Source organism: Zeus faber (assembly GCF_960531495.2).
Source record: "Zeus faber genome assembly, chromosome: 1".
Lineage (NCBI taxonomy): Eukaryota > Metazoa > Chordata > Actinopteri > Zeiformes > Zeidae > Zeus > Zeus faber.
The window spans coordinates 43,470,744-43,490,587 of record NC_137193.1 but is presented as its reverse complement, the minus strand read 5'-3'; the positions used below and the strand labels follow the sequence as shown (position 1 = coordinate 43,490,587).

Genomic DNA, 19,844 nt, shown 5'->3' with positions numbered 1-19,844 from the left:
CTCCAACCTTACATGACACACTACATGGCTGTCAACTATTCTTCTTAGTAGAAGCTTAAACTAGGCATATTAGTTTTAAAATCATTTAGTATCATTATTCCGTCTCAATGTATTATTTTATTATTTTATTCATACAAGTAGTCATGTATGAGCGGTATGAGTGGCTTCCCTTTTTCCCTTACTTAGTTTTGATCCATTTAAGATTCAAAATAAGCTTCCTTCCTGAACAATAAGAATGATCTCCACTGATTTCCCTTCTGTCCTCCTGCAGATGAGTACAGACGCCTGTGCATTGCTGGCGTCCCACAGGGCCATGGCTTCCCCAACGGCTACCCCAACGGACACACGCCTAACGGACACTTCCCCAACGGGAACGGAAACGGCTACGGCTATGGCTACAAGTTCCCCAACGGAAACGGCAATGGGAATGGGGGAGGCATCGGCGGCAATGGAGGAGGAGTTGGGGGAGGAGGGTTCGGAGGAAACGGCGGATTCGGAGGAAACGGAGGAGGACTCCTGACCCCCCCGATTATAGGTGAGTTATTATTTAGCAGTAGTTCTCAGCATTGGGGTCCCGGGAGCCCCAAGGGGTCCTTCAAGAGGTTCCAGGGGGTCCCCAGCAAAATTATTAATAGTTGAACTTCATCATTATTTTATTTACAACACGTAAGCACCATTAGAGAGTGTACAACAGCCTTTCTCAACCGGGGCTTTCCCGGACCCACTAGGGGGCCCCCGAGAGTTGCTAGGGGGGACTTGAGATGTCTGGGAATATTTCTTTAATACTATAAAAATTCTTGAAAATATAGAAAATGACAAAAATCATGGAAACAACAAAATAACTAAAGGATAAATATTCTTCCAATTTAATATTATCTAAACATATTTTAATTTGATCAAATCTCTTGCTCTGAATGATCCGTCACCGCGTGCCACCGAGCAGCGGTCCACTGCGCGCCACCGTGTAACAAGTCTATAGGTTACATTTTTTCTCACACAAAATGGAGAAATACCTAACTTGTCAATTACAAGTTACAGTCGACCATTACCTTATCAACAAACTTCAACCAGCGAGACTGCACCAATATCTGTCACGGACGGTGAGAACAGATGTACAATTAAAAAGTTCCAAGTAGCTCATGATGCAGCTGATAAGGTATTGATACCATTCAGCAGCACATATCTGTGTGAAACTTGATTATCAGCCATGACAGCACTGAAAACAAAATATATATAAAATTTGTGTATATAGACTCTGGTTGATCCATCATGCATGTTGCCTGGTCAAAGATCCTGCAGTGCTCACACTGAGTTACAAATGTCAAATAAACATTCAAAATACTTTTGATAATAATACGGTTGTTTTTCTGTATTTATTTTTATGACATTTTTGGTTTTTGGAATTTGGATTTATTTCTTATTTTTGGAGCAAAAACATTCAACTTTTTATCTAACTTTATTTTTAAAGCAAACACTTGCATCATCTTTGTAGATACAGATGCTGGTTGAAGACAGCAGGGTGAAAGTCTGTATCATATGTATCAGGGCCCTGTATATAATATTTTTGGGACACGGGGGGGCCTTGGCAGCAAAACGGTTGAGAACCACTGATGTACTATATCGACTGATTTGATCATAGTGTCACCGTTATCTCCCTAACGAGAGTACAGACACTAAATCATCTATAACAATAGAAATCTTAAATTGTGATCCCAGAGACAAAAAGTTATCAAATGTTGAGAACCTCTGATCTAGAGATCTGAATTGGTTTTATCTGTTATCTGTTGTGTGTTGCAGGCACTGTTTCCGTGAATGAAACCATTGATGTGTGCAAGCATTTCACAAACCTGTGTCTGAACGGGCGCTGCACGCCAACGCCCACCAGCTACCGCTGCGAGTGCAACATGGGTTACAGGCAGGACGTCCGCGGGGAATGTATCGGTGAGAATTCTACACACATACACATTTGCACATGTTAAGCTTGATTGTCATGGGATGAGAGTTTGGCTGGAACCGAACTGTTTTCTATGCAGACAGATAAGCTCAATCTAACGCTGGTTAATTATATGCACTGCACTGCCACCTGTTGCTCATTTAAAGAACTGTACACAATAAGTAGGCGTTAATGAATAACAATTCCACTATGAATACAACTCATGAAAATACTTTAACCCCGACAATGGTTTGAGCACTATATGTACAGTATACACAACCACATACTTATACATTTAAATAAGTGAATAAATTGATAGATAGCTTGATCGATAAATTGAAAAATTGGCAATAATTATGAAGTAATATCATAGAAAATTTGAATTAATGGCATGTAATAAACATAAAAGTTAACCATGAAAACGAAATATTTGTCAATATACCGTAAAAGTACGAACGAAAAATTCAAGTAAAACCTACCAATACACAATAAATCTGAAAAATAAGTCAGCATACACTACAATAAATCTAATGGTCAACAATAAAATAAACTGATGCATTAGTTATATGCATTCAAATGACTTTCTATATGTCTGTTCTCTCTCCAGATGTCGACGAGTGTGTGAGTAACCCCTGCATCAATGGAGACTGTGTCAACACGCCCGGGTCGTACCACTGCAAGTGCCGTGAGGGCTATCAGGGCACCCCCACCAAACAGGCCTGCATTGGTACATTCTAGCTTTCAACTTACCAAAGAATAATATACCATCAATTGCATTTTTCATGATAGAGATGACTTTTATTAATTGTGTTTTATTGCAATAATATTAAGACCTTTCAATGAAACATTTCATCGCTGTTGAATGAAACCCCTGAAAATATCCCAATATAATTATTTTTTAAGTTACATTTTTTCTCATTAATGAATAGTCAATATGTAAGCATTCACTTTTTACAACCAGCAGCCAAGGAAATGTTTAAAAAACAACAACACACAATTTAATTTTAAGTACTCTATGTTCTTTAATATTTTGAGGGATATGAGACATATGACAGCGACAAATAAATAATTGTACCAATCTGTCCTTATTGTTTCCCCTTCTCCTCCTGCTCCGTGCAGATATCGATGAGTGCATTGTTAACGGAGTGATGTGCCGTAATGGGCGCTGCGTCAACACCGAGGGAAGTTTCCAGTGCATCTGCAATGCCGGCTTCGAGCTCACACCGGACAGAAAAAACTGCATCGGTGAGACAGAAATTCCTCACCATCCACTAGTATCAGTCCAAGAAGATACTGAGTTTTTATAGTAATGTATAGTTTTATATTTGAAACTTGACCATAACTCTTTAACTCCAAATATGAAATGTAAATGGTGATATGCATGAGAAACCTTAGAGTGAGATGACTATCCTTTGAAAGTTGTGTTAAGAGTGAACAGCCTTTGCTTAAACTTTGACTTTGTCAATTTTCCGATCTTATTTTGCGGCAGACCACGATGAGTGTGCCACCACTAACATGTGTCTGAACGGGATGTGTATCAACGAAGACGGTAGCTTCAAGTGCATCTGTAAACCTGGCTTTGCCCTCGCACCCAATGGACGCTACTGCACCGGTATGTACAGAAAAACCACAGAAACTCTGTCCTGTTTCCCAAAGAGTTCTAAGTTTGTTCGCTTTTTTTGATCATTCATTACAATCATCTCATAATCATCTCCGGAAGAGATTATTGAAAGGAACTTGCTTTCATGTTCCATATTATGCAGAAGTTATTGTAGCTCTATATATTTCCTTTAATGTGTTATGTAAAGCACTTGTGTATGATATATGCCACATAAATAAACGTGCCTTGCCTGAAATATGTACATGGGTGTTGGATCAAACAGAAAAATATTTTCTTTAATTTGCATGTTCTAACGATCTTCCAAAAATGTTATTAAATCACAAGCTGAACTAATAACACTTTCTGTCTTTACCCTAATGGTTTTTCAAAGATATTGATGAGTGCCAGACGCCTGGAATCTGCATGAACGGTCGCTGCATCAACTCGGAGGGCTCGTTCCGCTGCGAGTGCCCCCCGGGCCTGGCCATCGGCGTGGATGGCCGGGTGTGTGTGGACACGCACATGAGGACCACCTGCTACGGAGCCATCAAGATGGGAACATGCTCAAGGCCGTTCCCCGGTGCTGTGACCAAGTCCGAGTGCTGCTGTGCCAACCCTGAACACGGGTTCGGAGAGCCCTGCCACCCATGCCCCGCCCGAAACTCTGGTGAGGAGCCAGCAACCCCACCCCCAAACACGGGACATCATTTAGCCATAAAATAAATGTCAAAAATTAACTTTTTAGCTCTGTCTATTTTGGTTCAAATTTCCATTTGTATGCTTCTCATCAACATCAAAAAGACATTGATTCAACTTTTACTTTTAATATCAAATATAGATTGGTAGACAGGAAAAATAATATTTTTAACATAATTTCAACAACATTGGAGCTAATTCAATTCCAATGACCAGCTGCATGTTAACAATGCTTTTTTGACTCGCAATAAAAACATATCTGGAAAACAAACATTTTACTGATTAGGGCGATCACTGGTCGATTTGGGGAGAGGAATCAACTTTAAGGCTGTTGATGATTCTATTTTTCTTATGAATTAAGGTGGGACTGTAGTTTTCATAAAGTTTGCTTTACTTTTTTTTCCCTGTATGTTCTGTAATGAACTGAGAGTCAGTGACAACCACCAATATATGTATGTGCAAACTATAAATACTGTACACTAAATCCTGATTCTGATTCTCACTCTGATCAACGTTTTTATGTTTATTTTTCAGCTGAGTTCCAGGCTGTGTGTAGCAGCGGGATCGGCATCACTGCTGATGGCAGAGGTGGGCAACAGTCCTCATTTTTGTACTAACAATGCTATTGAGATAAGAGATAACATATATTTATACAGTGTGTATATATATATATATATATATACACACAGTATGTATGTATATGTGTGTGTGTGTGTGTGTGTGTGTGTGTGTATGTATATATATATATATATACATATATATATATATACACATGCACACACATATACATACATACATACATATATACTGTATATATATATATATGTGTGTGTGTGTGTATATATATATATATACTGTATAAATATTGTTTTAAATATGTTATTACAACAATATGGACTGTATATGTGTATATATATATATATATATATATATATATATATATATATATATATATATATATATATATAAATATATATAAGTATGCGTATATGTATTTCTCACCCTGTCCAGATATCAACGAGTGTGCCCTGGACCCAGACATCTGTCAGAACGGCATGTGTGAGAATCTGAGAGGAAGCTACCGCTGTATCTGCAACATTGGCTACGAGTCTGACACCAGTGGCAAGAACTGCGTCGGTAAGCCGGCTAGTGACCGATTCAGTGTATGATTTATGAGTTAAAAAGTCCTATTAACTCATGGTTAATCCATCAACTGTAGGACATATTCAATATATATATATATATATATATATACTGTGTTTATATATTATCTCTTCCCTGTTTCAGACATCAATGAGTGTCTGGTGAACCGCCTGCTATGCGATAATGGCCTGTGCCGAAACACTCCTGGATCCTATACCTGCTCCTGTCCCAAGGGCTTTGTCTTCAAACCCGACTCAGAGACCTGCGAAGGTGAGATGCTCCTGAACACATGTAGAAGAACATGCAAATTATGGTACACAATGATGTCTTCTTTATCTCTGTCCCTGATGTATGTGCAACAAAGGTCATTTATACACTGGAAGTGTTTGATGAATTATTTAAAAGTCACCAAATTGATTTCTTGAAATGTTTTTAAATCTAAAATGAAAGAATTGGAGGCTACATCGTTAGGATGCCACTGTACATAATAGGGATGTAACGGTACAGCGGGCCCATGGTTCGGTATGCATCATGGTTTTTGGGTCACAGTAAGAGTAAAGTTTCGGTATCTTTATATTGAAGAAAAAAAATAAAGTTAAAATGCGTAAAAAACCTTTTTATAGTAGTCTGGCATAAATAACTAGTGTAACGCTGTGTGTATGACTGCGGAGAGAGGGGGGAGACGGGGGTTCAAATTCATTGGTGGGTTGTTATTATTTGCACAAGTTCCTCTGATTGGAGGGGAGGTGTCCAGGACAGTGGGTAATTGGCCCAGTTGTCTAGGGGGCGGGTTTCCACGGAGAGTCAGAGTGGAGAGGAGGAGAGGAGAGAGAGAAGTGAAGCGAGCGCCCTGTGCGAGTGGAAGCGATTGAAGAGAAGTTCGTAATAAAAAGGGACACCGCCATCCCAGGGGTTTATTTTGGGGTTATTGTGTGGGCTTCTACCTTGATATCGTAATACAGCGATTATGTATGCTTACTGAACGTTTCGATAACATACCATGTATCATTGCATCCCTAAGTCATTGCTTTCTTACTGAGAACTAGAACCCTTCTCCCATATGTTATTCTGCTGCCTGTCTTGGCTGCTTCTCTCTTGAAAAAGAGATTCTAAATCTCAATGGGACTTTGTACGCACACATAAGACTCAAACACCTAAACATTAACCATTATGTAGTGATTATTATCGCCAGATGCGCTGCAGTGTATTTCCAGTAACTGTGTTGCTCAAAGACAAACTATGTACACACTCTAGAGCCAAATAATTACATATTTTGACATACTGTATATTATATTTCCGTCCCTGACCCACAGTGTTTCCTGCCATGTGTGTGTTCATGTGTTGTGCAGATATCAACGAGTGTGAGTCCAGCCCCTGTGTGAACGGAGTGTGTCGCAACGTGGTTGGGTCTTTCAACTGCGAGTGTTCCCGTGGCAGCAAACTAGACTCCACCAACACCATCTGCGTGGGTAAGGCTGCCCCCAAAATGAACAAAAAAGCTACAACAGCACCTCAGGGGACTGAATAGACTTGAGAGTGGATCTCCGATATAAAGTAATTTTTGTAATTTCAGCCTGAATAATTGTAGTTTATTTAAGTCAACATTTATTCTTGTGTCATGTAAATAAACGCGGCCCTGGCCCAGTTTTCCAGGAGCCATCCCATGATCATCTACAGATTGAATGAGAAAAGGCAAAGTTAAAGGATTCATTAGATCAATATCTTCATAAATCTGGTCTTGATTATTGCCAAAAAAAAAAAAGAAGGTTTTAGAAGACAAACACAACCGTGATTCAGAATGACTTACAGTGTTTCCTCAGGACCTTGTACCGAGGTCTGACATGTTTGGCAGCCTGTAAAGTATCGCAGGAGGAAAATGCACATCGTTGGAGGTTCGTCTGGTTTGGGAAATTGGAAGAGTCTCAGAGAAATGTGCGGACGGCAGATGTTATTGTTCCAGGAACCGGGGAATGAATCATTAGATAAATACATAATGTAGGAGCAGAGAGGCTTTCCTCTGGTTCGGTCTCTGTTTTTGATTTAAGGCTCCGTCCCTCAGGTATGGATGAAAGAGAGAGTACATTGTTTTGTTTTTTTTCTTTTACTCAGTTGGCCTTGCGATTTTGGGGGAAAAGTGTTTTTTTTTCCGCAATGATCGAAGATTTGTTCTGTCTATTAGGAATGCAACCAACTGGATTTTTAGCAGCAAAGAGAAAACCACTGAAAGAGCTTCACCTGCCTCGATGTTCATGTGGTGCACTAGGACTCATCACTGAATAAAGCATCTCTGCCCCTTTTCCACTTCTTTACTACTACAGACAGTATGAAGGGCACATGTTGGCTGAACCTCCAAGATGGCCGCTGCGAGGTCAACATCAATGGAGCAACGCTCAAGTCGGAATGTTGTTCGACGCTGGGTGCGGCGTGGGGAAGCCCCTGCGAACGATGCGAGATCGGTCAGTACAGACACAAAGACATGAAAACATGAACGAAGGAACGGTGAAAGACACGCATACGTATTGGACCGACAGACACGTTGATCCCTCTCTCTCTCCGTTTCCCCAGACACCGCTTGTTCTCGAGGATTTGCTCGTATGAAGGGACTCATCTGCGAAGGTAAGATAAAGATGCCGTGAAGGACGTCAGAGTTCACTGTTCTGCTCTCATGACCCTCCCAGTCGTATTCGAATCACCGTAATTATCAATTGATGTCCCTTCATGTTCTCTGTGTTAATTAGCTGGGCATTAAGCATGTCGTATGCCTGGGTGCGTGTCCCTCATGGTGATAATGTGTCTGTCATGTCTGTCTCCCTCCAGATATAAACGAGTGTGAGGTGTTCCCGGGGGTTTGCACCAACGGTCGCTGTGTAAACACACAGGGCTCGTTCAACTGCGAGTGTGCGGAAGGCCTCACGCTGGACGGCAACGGACGCACCTGCGTGGGTGAGAGGAAAATACCACTCAATCCACAAACAACTACAGTATGACACATATGATGCATAAGATAATATATGATACATCAAATTATTTTCGTATTTGTTTTGATTTAGTTGAACAATGTTCTGGCACGCAACTTTATTGCAACCACTGTAAAAGAGGACACTGTCTTTAGTGTATATGAATGAGTTATATTAACTACACAGTTGAGTTGTCTCATTTGAGATAAAAACTCCAGAGGTGCTGTGGTTGTAAGTTGGCACAACTTTAATATTTGACCTAAAATGGCCTACTTACCGAAGTTTTAGAAGTGTAGGCGACATTTCCAAGTCAAGTGTTTTAAGTCAAAGTGCCTTGTCATTTTTTACAGTTAAGGTTTACAGTTAAGTTTAACCCTTTTGCGCCAAACTGTTTGCCTAAGTTGATTGCGTCCTTCTACTTGGTCTCATCCAACCGCTGACCCGGCTCTTTGCAGACGTCCGCAGCGAGCAGTGCTACATGAAGTGGCACGAGGATGAGTGCGGGGAACCATTGCCAGGGCGATACCGTGTGGACATGTGCTGCTGCTCGGTGGGCGCCGCCTGGGGTATCGACTGCGAGGAGTGTCCCAAAGCAGACACGGCCGAGTACAGGGCCATCTGCCCCAGAGGACCCGGCTTTGCCAACAGGGGGGATATTCTGACCGGAAGACCCTTCTACAAAGGTGAGAGGGGAGGTTCAGTTTGAGGATTTTTACACTGTTCTCATAAAGTTATTACATGGCTCTTTGGAGTAATAGCCATAAATTATTTCTCGATAAAGACCACTGATCTGTCAACAATGATAGTTGTCACAGTGTGCCACTTCTCCGCCTGGGATCACGACCCTCATATGGCTCCACAGGTATAATGTACAGTCTGCCGGACTGTACATTATACCTTACTTAGTATTTACCCAGATGACTTAGTATGAGGGGGTCAAAGTGGAAAATCAGGTCTACTGATGTAAAAGGTTGTTAATCTAATCCTGGGCTCCCCTTCTCAACAGATGTGAACGAGTGTAAGGTGTTCCAGGGTCTGTGCACACACGGAACCTGCCGGAACACCATCGGCAGCTTCAAGTGTCGGTGCAGCAGTGGTTTTGCGCTCACGGCAGAGGAGAGGAACTGCACGGGTACTGAAGCAGCACCGAACAGACAAACTGAAGTATCCAGTATCTTTTGAGTACTGAGCATAGAAATCAATGTTTCGACGATGCTTTCCTGTGTGTGCAGACATCGATGAGTGCCGCATCTCGCCGGACCTGTGTGGCCACGGTACCTGTGTTAACACGCCCGGCAGCTTCGAGTGCGAGTGCTTCGAAGGCTACGAGAGTGGCTTCATGATGATGAAGAACTGCATGGGTAAGCCGTGACGCTAACTCACTCAGACACACACTCACGCAGTGTGACAGCAGTGGAGGAAGTACTCAGACTTTCTACTGTAGTAAAACTACAAATACCCTGAGACAAAATTACTCTTGTGAAAGAGAAAGTACCACATTGACATTTCCACTGAAGTAAAAGTATTTAAGTACTTGCTCTTAAATGTACTGAAACTATTTTAAGTAAATTGTCAGATTTAGTGTCGTCAGTGCCGAGTCTAAAATATTTCATAAAGTGCTACTGTAGCTCCTGCTGCAGATGGTGCTCATGCAGATCCTGATTATAGGGTCCACTAAGACTAATTTCAACACATTGTTTTTATTCTGTACATCTCCATCTCTCTTTCTGTGTATTATTCCCCCGTTCATTTTTTCTGCACCCCCCTTTTCTTGCTCTCCCTCCCTCTCTTTTTCTCAGACATTGACGAATGTGAAAGGAATCCCCTGTTGTGTCATGGAGGAACGTGTCTGAACACAGAGGGAAGCTACGAGTGCGAGTGTCCGCCCGGGCACGCGCTCACCCCCGACGGGGCGGCCTGCGAAGGTGGGCCATGCACACACACAAGCACACACACACACGCACTCGGTGCTATAGATCATCTCATTCTCATCTGGACTCTATTATGAAACCTAGACTAGTAACAGCAATAAATTATTTTTGAAAAATTTTGTTCACAGAGTACAATATTTTATATTGTCATTATTGTATTATACATTATCATGTCATTCTTATATCATATGGTAGCGATTTTGTTAACTATTCAACTGAGGGTTTCTAATTTGGCCTGATTTAATGTAGATTGGCCCTCTGAATACGACAGAACGTTAGCGTTAAGGGGTGTGGTAATGCCATAAAAATTGGAACATTGGGTCAAAACAAAATATTTCTACATTTTAATTTCACTAGATAATGTAACTAAATATGACTAAATGTCCTTGAATAAAAAGAGTCAGTTTTTCTTGTTGTCCCACCTGACTTTTGTTGTCCCGCCACTGACATCTCAACCAATTATTTGCTTTCCATCAAACTACTGTAATTCTTCTAATATTCTGGCCTATTTGTGTTATTTGGCTGGGAAACACGGGACCAAGTGAGAAAACATTGATAAGTTGGGAAATGCCAGTTACAAAATGTTTCAATGTCAGAAATACATGCTGGCTGAATGTAATTAAAATAACACATCCATGCAAAAGCAGTATAAAATAATAAGAGAGAATAATATCCAAAAAATACAGTTATAGGGTTTAAAATTTTTGGTGTAGTAAAATGTAGAAATTGTAGCCACAAAAAAATTTGGAAGAACACTAAAGTGGCAATCATTTGGAAATGTAGCCCCCAGCAGAATCTTAATTCTTCATCATTCATCTAGATCTCTGGACATAACTTATTTTATAGAACCCAGTCGATGAGTAGAATCTGTATTTCTCCGTCCCTCCAGATGTGAACGAGTGCCAGCTGAGTGAGAACCTGTGTAAGAATGGGCATTGTGTCAACATGGTCGGCACCTACCAGTGTGCCTGCGACACCGGTTACCAGGCAACACCTGACCGCCAGGGCTGTGTGGGTGAGTGGATCACACACACACACACACACCGAAAAATACAACATGCTTCTATGTTGAGCTCCACGGTTCCATATAACTACATTGGGAGACTTCGACACCCATTTTATTTGATTTTTAATGCTTCTTCATTATTCTCCCTCATTTTATTATTAACTTTTAGAACATTTACATTTCTTGTATTTTTCATTTTCGTATTGTTATACTTTCCATGTATCTTAATGTTAAAATAAGGTTTTAATTATTAATTATGAATTATTACATCTGTTCCTGTTGTTCAATTCTAACGGTGTAATTTTTTTATTTATCAATGCAGATATTGATGAATGCACCATCATGAACGGAGGCTGCGACACACACTGCACCAACTCGGAGGGAAAGTATGAGTGCAGCTGCAGTGAAGGATACGCCCTCATGCCCGACCTCCGAACCTGTGCAGGTATTTTATACCTGTTGTCCACTGGCATTAATTAGTCATTTAAGATATTAGATAAAATAGGAAATTCAAAATGTTACAGCAGCAGAAGTTGGCAGAGCAATGCAAGTGAAAAAACATAAAAATTTGAACTAAAATATATGGAGACATATAAACAGAAGTTAACAGCAATTGTACAACTTACTGAACTAACTCGTGATCCCAATATAAAGTATTGTTGAGTGTAGTATTGTAGAATATATCTATCTATGGAGTGATGAACAGTAGAATGGTGATAATAATAATAATAATAATGTAATTCTAATACTACTAACAGTGAACTACATATACAGGGAATTTGAATGGGTAGATTGCAGCATTATGGTGATAATAAAATTGTGAAAATAATGGTAGGCACTATAGTAAGAGGAGCACTGTGAAATCAAATCAATTTGGCACTTAAGAAAGTCAAAATATACGTAGGTCTTTATCCAGTTTGTACAGTTTCTTTTTATCTGTAAATATATTATTATTTACAGGTCAATAATTGTTTCTTTGTTGTCGTTCAGATATCGACGAGTGTGAGGAGAGCCCGGACATCTGTGATGGAGGCCAGTGCACCAACATTCCAGGAGAATACCGCTGCCTGTGCTATGACGGCTTCATGGCCTCCATGGACATGAGGACCTGCATCGGTGAGATAACAATAAATCGATCATTTATCAATTGATTGGAACAATTGACTCTTTAAAGCAGCACTATATAACTTTAGTATTTTGGATTTGGTGCCCCGAGAGTTTATTTTGATTTTTATTTTTTACAGCACTGTCGTAAAACTTGTGTCAGAAAATATATTTTATTACCGGACCATGTTGAACCTTATCGGTCACATTTAAATAACATCTATGTTACAAACACAAATATAATGTACACCTAGATTACAGCAGCCCTTGCATGGACCTCGCTACTTCCCGGAGCCGCGGACTGAGTCCGTGAAGCTGGGAGGGGAGAGGGCTTGGGGATCGACCCCCTAGTACTGGTGTAGGTACCAGATGTGCTTGGCCTGGCAGATCAACTTGCATGTACAAGTCAGAGGGTGAAACAAACCCTGTGGTGTAATGAAAGTGAGTGCCGGCATGTGCCAGCTTAAGTGTGGGTGCCAGGTGCATCACTTGCCTTCCTCCTCTGTCCCGTGGGGGGTGGGGGGGCTACGTTTTGTATGAGCATTATTATCTGACAATTTGACCGGCCTGTTTATAATTTAATAATTTGTCGCTTTAACTTTAACTTTTCTAAAATGTTTTAATTTCAAGTTGTATTTGTCTTGCTATTGTCTCTTCTTCTTTCTCCTTCCCTTCATTCTAGATAGTTAGATAGATAAAGCGATAGAGAGACAGAATTATCAATATAAAATAAACCTAAAAATTTATAAAAATTCACATTCTGACAAAAGTAGGAAATTGTATCAATAAATATATATACATATAATAAATATATAATAAACAATAAATATATTATGAATAGAAAATATATAATTAACATATATTTCTACAATATAATAATTAAAAAAGACTATAAAGGATATACTATACTTCATATTTATTTTTAAACGCTTCATTAATATATGTATTCCTAATTTGATTTGCCATCTATCTTTGTGACTCGCTCTGTCACTTTTGTTTCTGTCACTGTGTTCTCCAGAGCCAGAATGTTCATATTGATTGTGTGTGTATATGTGTGTGTGCGTCTCCTTCTCTGTGCAGATGTGAACGAGTGCGACCTGAACCCAAACATCTGTCTCCACGGCGACTGCGAGAACACCAAGGGCTCCTTCATCTGCCACTGTCAGCTGGGATACTTCGTCAAGAAGGGGTCGACGGGCTGCACAGGTGCACACACACGTGCACACACACACACACACTCCTGTTATGTGGGTCTCTATCAGTCCAGGTAAAAAGAGATTCATTTTATCCATGCATACAATGGAGCCTTAACTGAACTCGATTTTTAAAACAAATCATTTATGTATGATGTGTAGTATGCAAAAACTACTCTACCAGTCTCTTTTCTGACAAAAAAAAAACCCCTCTAATATGGCCTTGATGTTTTATTATTGCAATAATTTGGTAGTTTAAAAATGTCCGTCAATCCTACCAACATTAAGTGAAAACATTTTCCCAGTTATTTAATTACATTGCATCCCAAACAATGTGGTGTTTAATGCCAAAGAAAATAAAATAAAGACTAAAATATACACACATTCTGTCAGTATTTGTACCAATAAGGAAACAAAACTATTTCTTTATTTGATGTTTGTAGGTGAAAAATGAACAGCCAGTAAAATATGTTTATTTTTTGGAAGGCATGCTAATCTAAGTCCCCATACCCACAGATATCGACGAGTGTGAGATTGGAGCTCATAACTGCGACATGAACGCCGCCTGCGTGAACGTTCCTGGAAGCTTCAAATGCCGGTGCCGAGACGGCTGGATCGGAGACGGAATCAAATGCGTGGGTGAGTGATTCGTCTGGTAAATCTCAGAGTTGTAAACACTACATATCTAATATATTATGAGATCATTTAGATGGAAAGAAGATACAGTCTAAAGAAGCTGAGAAAAGCCTGTATGCAAGCCATTCAACTTCTAAGATCATCTCCTCCTGCTTCCTTACCCACTTTGTTCTGAAGACAGTATACTGCAAACAAAGAAAGAACTTTACCAAAAACTCAGTCAGAATTATATTATTATTATTTTAAAAAGAGGCACATATTATTTTTGTGTTTTTTCTCTCTGCAGACCAGGATGAGTGCTCAGCAGAAGACCACAACTGTAACCCCAATGCAGACTGCGTCAACACGCCAGGCTCGTACCGCTGTACCTGTAAGGAGGGCTTCAACGGGGATGGCTTCTCCTGCTCAGGTATGACTCAGAAGCCTTTAAATCACTCTCGATGAGGTATTATTTAATTTGATATTGGATCATCCGTTCACAACAAACTCCGTTTCAGATATGGATGAGTGTGCGGACAACGTGAACCTGTGTGAGAACGGCCAGTGCCTGAACGCCCCAGGAGGCTACCGCTGCGAGTGTGAGATGGGCTTCACCCCGACAGAGGACAGCAAGGCCTGTCAAGGTAGAGATACACTTCGCTATAATAAGTAACAGCCCTCAGTTGCCATTTTGAGCTGAGGGTTGTTATTTTTTTTGGAATCCAATGTTCAATGGGATCCAATGAACCTTGTTCTTCATATGCTTTCATCAAATGTTTATTGATAATCAAATATCAACTTCTAGTCAGTTGGAATTTATTTGTATAACCCTTTATCACAGATACAATCAGTGGGCTTGACAAAACCACATTCAAAGGACTGTTTGTGCAAGGAAAGCTCAAGGTCTTGAGGTGGGATCCCAAAGAGGGGTTCCCCTTCCAGGATGGATAAGGTCTACAATAAAAACAAATACTTACACATTTCCCCCCCCCCTTTGTCATAGACATTGATGAGTGTAACTTCCAGAACATCTGTGTGTTCGGGACGTGCCAGAACCTTCCAGGGATGTTCCGCTGTGTCTGTGATGATGGTTATGAACTAGACCGCAGCGGTGGAAACTGTACTGGTAAGTACAGGATAAATCCAAACGTAGCTCTTGGATCTCCAGAAACTCCAGAAATGTCACAATGATGATGGTGATACAATCATTATAGGCTTTACATTCCCCCTAAAAATAGACTTCAAATAAAAATCAGTGAATCATGATAATGAGTGAATGGTTTTATCCCTGGCCCTTGATTTGCTCTCCAGGCTACACATTTAGAATCAAATTTATCAATTTTATTTTATTTTATACTGTGTGACATGCAGAGCGACTACTAGCACAGATCATCCCAAAAGTATCAGTATAAATGAACAAAGTGTAATATTTAATGAACCTATTTAACCAATATTATTTTGTTAAATCTAAATAAAGCTTCAATTTATATTGAAAATATTTTTTGATTCATTACAATGTACAGTATATACTTTCAGTTATTAAATAATAGTAATCGGGTTAGGGATAGATGATGTTTAGATGATGTCAGATGTTTTGATGATGTCAGTTTATTCCCTTCATCACTGATTTTCTCTTGAATCTTAATCTTCAAAATCAGGTTGAAAACAAGAATAGTATAACCCTTTCTTTCCTTGTTTGCCTTTGGATTTTGGGTGTACGTATATATGATTTCTTATTGCAGATATCAATGAGTGCGCAGACCCGGTGAACTGCATCAACGGGCTGTGTGTGAACACTCCAGGAAGCTATCTGTGCAACTGCCCCACCGACTTTGAGCTCAACCCCACCGGAGTAGGCTGTGTGGGTGAGTGGCTCTGAACTGAAATAATGACGGAGAATCACGGAAATTGCACCACCGAGCAACATCAATGTTATTTACATTTAACTCCTTGCGTGGCCGTCCGAGGCGATCTGGCCAAAAAACGACGGGCAGTGGCAAATCTGTCAGATTCATACGTCAACATTTTCCTTCCCCACCCGGGGAAGGAAAATCTCCCATAGATTTCACTTGGGAATAGAAAATGTAAGAATCTTGGAGAATGGGTCACAAAGAGAATGATTCCCCTTTTAGGAGGACTAGGCTGTAATGGATACAGCATTATTAGAATGGGAGTGTGTTGTTGGTGATGTGTGGCTGACGTAGAGATGTAGCTTAGCATCAGGTCCGGTCTGGGGGGGTTCAGGACTCCAGCCAGTCCACCTCAGGTCTATCCTGCATCCATGTAAATGTGTATTTTGTATTTTAGACACCCGTGTGGGCAACTGTTTCCTGGACACACTGGCCCGTGGTGATGGAGGGATCTCCTGCAGCGTGGAGATTGGCGTGGGCGTGGCCAGAGCGTCCTGCTGCTGCTCGCTGGGCCGTGCCTGGGGCAACCCCTGTGAGATGTGTCCACCCGCCAACTCCAGTACGGTGCTTTAGTACCCACTGTTTTTAACCCACGTTTTAAGTGTCAGGTGAGGTTTAGGGGAAGGTGAAAGTTTGATTTCTGTCTTTTCTGCAGCGGAATACAAGACTCTCTGTCCTGGAGGAGAAGGATTCAGGCCGAACCCCATCACGGTCATCCTGGAAGGTAAGGGATCAACTGGCTTCTTGGAGTTTTGAAAGGGCAGCAATTTTGTGTTATTGCCAAAAAAATATCATACCAAAAACCATATATTTCGACTTTTCATTGTAAATTTTAAAATGAATTTTTTCATTCTGATTCATTTTTATCTTAATAATCAATAAATTCCCTTTCAATTTTAATTGTCAATTCTTTGTGGCAGTAATGCATTATACAATTCTTGTAAAAAACATAGAAAACAATTAAAACATTGACCTTGAAATCCGATGTCTTTCCCAGCTCTTTATAGAACCAAGTACTATCACTTTCCATCTATTTTCTATCTTCTGTATTTACTTTATTCATTGGATCCGCTAGTATTACTGTTAGATGCCATCAGCAGAAAATACAGATGAGTCTGGCTACTCTATATACAAATCTAAATTGTTTGAACATCTATTTTGTTTTCCAGATATCGATGAGTGCCAGGAGCTCCCAGGGCTGTGTCAGGGAGGGAACTGTGTCAACACGTTTGGCAGTTTTCAGTGTGAGTGCCCTGCAGGATACTACCTGAATGAGGAGACACGCATTTGTGAAGGTGAGAACATAAAGACGGAAAAATTGTGTTCAGTAGAGAGCTCCATTAGATATGACTTGTATTACTAGTTGAATGAAATTCATTTTTAAGGACGTTTGTATAATAAATTCATTGTGTATGTAGTTATTATTATTATTATTATTATTTATTTATTTACTTGTTTTTAGGCCATTTTCATGAGCCAGATATGTACAGATTAAACTGTAGATTTATTTTACCCTGATATTTACATTGCAGGAATCTCCTGTAAAAAAAAAAACTTCAAATGAATCCATCCCTCAGTCTCCATTGAAGTACAGAAACCAGAACTGATTTCTCTCTGTTTTTGTTCTGTTGCAGATATTGACGAGTGTACAGCGCACATTGGGATCTGTGGTCCAGGAACCTGCTACAACACACTGGGAAACTACACCTGCGTCTGCCCGCCCGAGTACATGCAGGTCAACGGGGGGAATAACTGCATGGGTGAGTAAACAGCTAGAGATAGCAAATTTTGAGTCGGAAGATTGAATCGGTTGGAAGCGTTTAATCTCCTCCGCTTTTCATTCAGCATTTCAACCACTGTTTCTAAACTTGTAGTCACATGATCGTCAGTCATCTCATCCAAGAACTAAATAAATAAGTGGTTTGATTATGTTTTTTTATTTTCCTCTTCAATGATGTGGGTAATGGGTCTGACAAAAGAGAGTCTTCAAAGCACTTATAATTAACAGCTGCAATGACTGCATCTGCCAGTAGATGTCAGTGGTTTGGAAACCTTTAGAAGATCTCGAAACAAGCGTTGATGTTGAATGTCTCGAAATGTTTTGATCTTGCCATCCCTAAGAACAAACATATCACTGGGTCTCTATATGTTGCTGCTCAGAATAAAATCTACAGTTACAGATTTGACTTTGTTTCTACTCCTCCTCATGCATCGCAGATATGAGGAAGAGCGTGTGCTACCGAAATTTCAATGACACGTGTGAGAACGAGCTGTCCTTCAACATGACCAAGAAGATGTGCTGTTGTGCCTACAACGTGGGGAAGGGCTGGAACAAGCCCTGCGAGTCCTGCCCAACGCCCGCCACACGTGAGTCCCAATACTGACCTCCAGTGTCCTCACTCACACAGTGAAGTGAATCTGTTGCATGAGCGATTTGCGCAATATTACATGTTGATAACAAGTCATCTTGTCATGTTGACATCTTGTCCGTGATGCATACATGATTGTCAAAGTCTGTAATCAAATATCTAATATTAAAGGGCCCTAAACTACTGTGAGGATTATTTTGAGAATTATTTGAGAATCATTGCTTGGACTAGTAAGTAATAAGATCATTTTGACGCTAAGGAATGAGCCTTTAATTTCTCGTTCTAAATTGATCAGCCAAAACTGAAATGGATATAATATTTACTTAATTCCATTAAATGCATTTTGTTTGGTTGCTTATTTATTATTAAATGATTTGTATTATTACAATGATTATTACTGTTGTTGTTACAATTTGATTGCATTCTCTTAATCTAAAGAACTTTGAGTTGCATATTGTGTAATGTATATACAAATGTTAATATAGACATTTATACACTGTATATATGTCTATATGTATATATGTGTATATATATATTTATATACACACACTATATAATAACACCCTCTTTTCCAGCTGAGTACCAGTTGCTCTGTGGAAACCAGGCTCCTGGCTTCATCATTGACATCCACACTGGAAAACCCATCGGTAAGGTCATCTCAAGGTCAAAGTTCATCCTCTTAGCACCATGTTCAAACTTCAGTTAGTTGTCCATGCTTTATAATGATTTATCACTGTTTTGTTCAGATATCGATGAGTGTCGGGAGATTCCGGGGATCTGCGCCAACGGGGTGTGCATCAACCAGATCGGAAGCTTCCGCTGCGAGTGTCCCATGGGCTTCAGCTACAACAATATACTGCTCATCTGTGAAGGTAAAACCAATATGTTTATAGAGCTTTTCTTTTCTTTTCTTTCTTTCTTTCCCCTGTTCTCAGGGAAAACCAATAACAAGCTGTAAAAAAATTTAATATCTATAAAAAACAATTCACACTATATATTTTATGTATAACATCTACGTATCTCAACTACACACACACATAATTAGATATATTATTTTATAATATATTACATTATAATAATATATACTATATATTGGATATTATAAAATAATAGTATATAACTAAAATAATAATAATAGTATTATATATAAAATATATACATGCAGTATGTTATCTAATATATTATAATGATAAACTGTATATTATATACAGTATAATTTTATTTTAACACCACACAAATACACACCTTTAATACAGTCACACACGAGCTCTCACAGTGAGACATTTTACCAGCACTAACGCTGCCTTTTTCCACATGATTTATGAATTATCCCCTTTTAAAGCTTGTAAATTGGCTCTTTATGGAAGCCCAGAGTCGCCCACTAGGA

The 19,844-nt window shown here is 39.8% G+C and overlaps 1 protein-coding gene across 1 annotated transcript in view; it reads left to right on the top strand.

The window, feature by feature from the left end:
• fbn2b (fibrillin 2b) overlaps positions 1-19,844 on the top strand; it is an 84,351-nt gene that overhangs the window by 47,888 nt on the left and 16,619 nt on the right. The window contains exons 11-43 of the mRNA XM_080009205.1: positions 272-535; positions 1,798-1,941; positions 2,541-2,660; positions 3,053-3,178; positions 3,423-3,545; positions 3,925-4,200; positions 4,764-4,817; positions 5,241-5,366; positions 5,517-5,642; positions 6,722-6,841; positions 7,691-7,828; positions 7,938-7,988; positions 8,190-8,315; positions 8,785-9,012; positions 9,336-9,461; positions 9,562-9,690; positions 10,129-10,254; positions 11,150-11,275; positions 11,589-11,711; positions 12,257-12,382; positions 13,451-13,576; positions 14,080-14,202; positions 14,486-14,608; positions 14,697-14,822; positions 15,182-15,304; positions 15,921-16,043; positions 16,486-16,647; positions 16,744-16,812; positions 17,258-17,383; positions 17,723-17,848; positions 18,306-18,455; positions 19,033-19,104; positions 19,204-19,329. Coding sequence (XP_079865331.1) covers positions 272-535; positions 1,798-1,941; positions 2,541-2,660; positions 3,053-3,178; positions 3,423-3,545; positions 3,925-4,200; positions 4,764-4,817; positions 5,241-5,366; positions 5,517-5,642; positions 6,722-6,841; positions 7,691-7,828; positions 7,938-7,988; positions 8,190-8,315; positions 8,785-9,012; positions 9,336-9,461; positions 9,562-9,690; positions 10,129-10,254; positions 11,150-11,275; positions 11,589-11,711; positions 12,257-12,382; positions 13,451-13,576; positions 14,080-14,202; positions 14,486-14,608; positions 14,697-14,822; positions 15,182-15,304; positions 15,921-16,043; positions 16,486-16,647; positions 16,744-16,812; positions 17,258-17,383; positions 17,723-17,848; positions 18,306-18,455; positions 19,033-19,104; positions 19,204-19,329 — 4,353 coding nt within the window. The remainder of the gene's footprint in view (positions 1-271; positions 536-1,797; positions 1,942-2,540; positions 2,661-3,052; positions 3,179-3,422; positions 3,546-3,924; positions 4,201-4,763; positions 4,818-5,240; positions 5,367-5,516; positions 5,643-6,721; positions 6,842-7,690; positions 7,829-7,937; positions 7,989-8,189; positions 8,316-8,784; positions 9,013-9,335; positions 9,462-9,561; positions 9,691-10,128; positions 10,255-11,149; positions 11,276-11,588; positions 11,712-12,256; positions 12,383-13,450; positions 13,577-14,079; positions 14,203-14,485; positions 14,609-14,696; positions 14,823-15,181; positions 15,305-15,920; positions 16,044-16,485; positions 16,648-16,743; positions 16,813-17,257; positions 17,384-17,722; positions 17,849-18,305; positions 18,456-19,032; positions 19,105-19,203; positions 19,330-19,844) is intronic.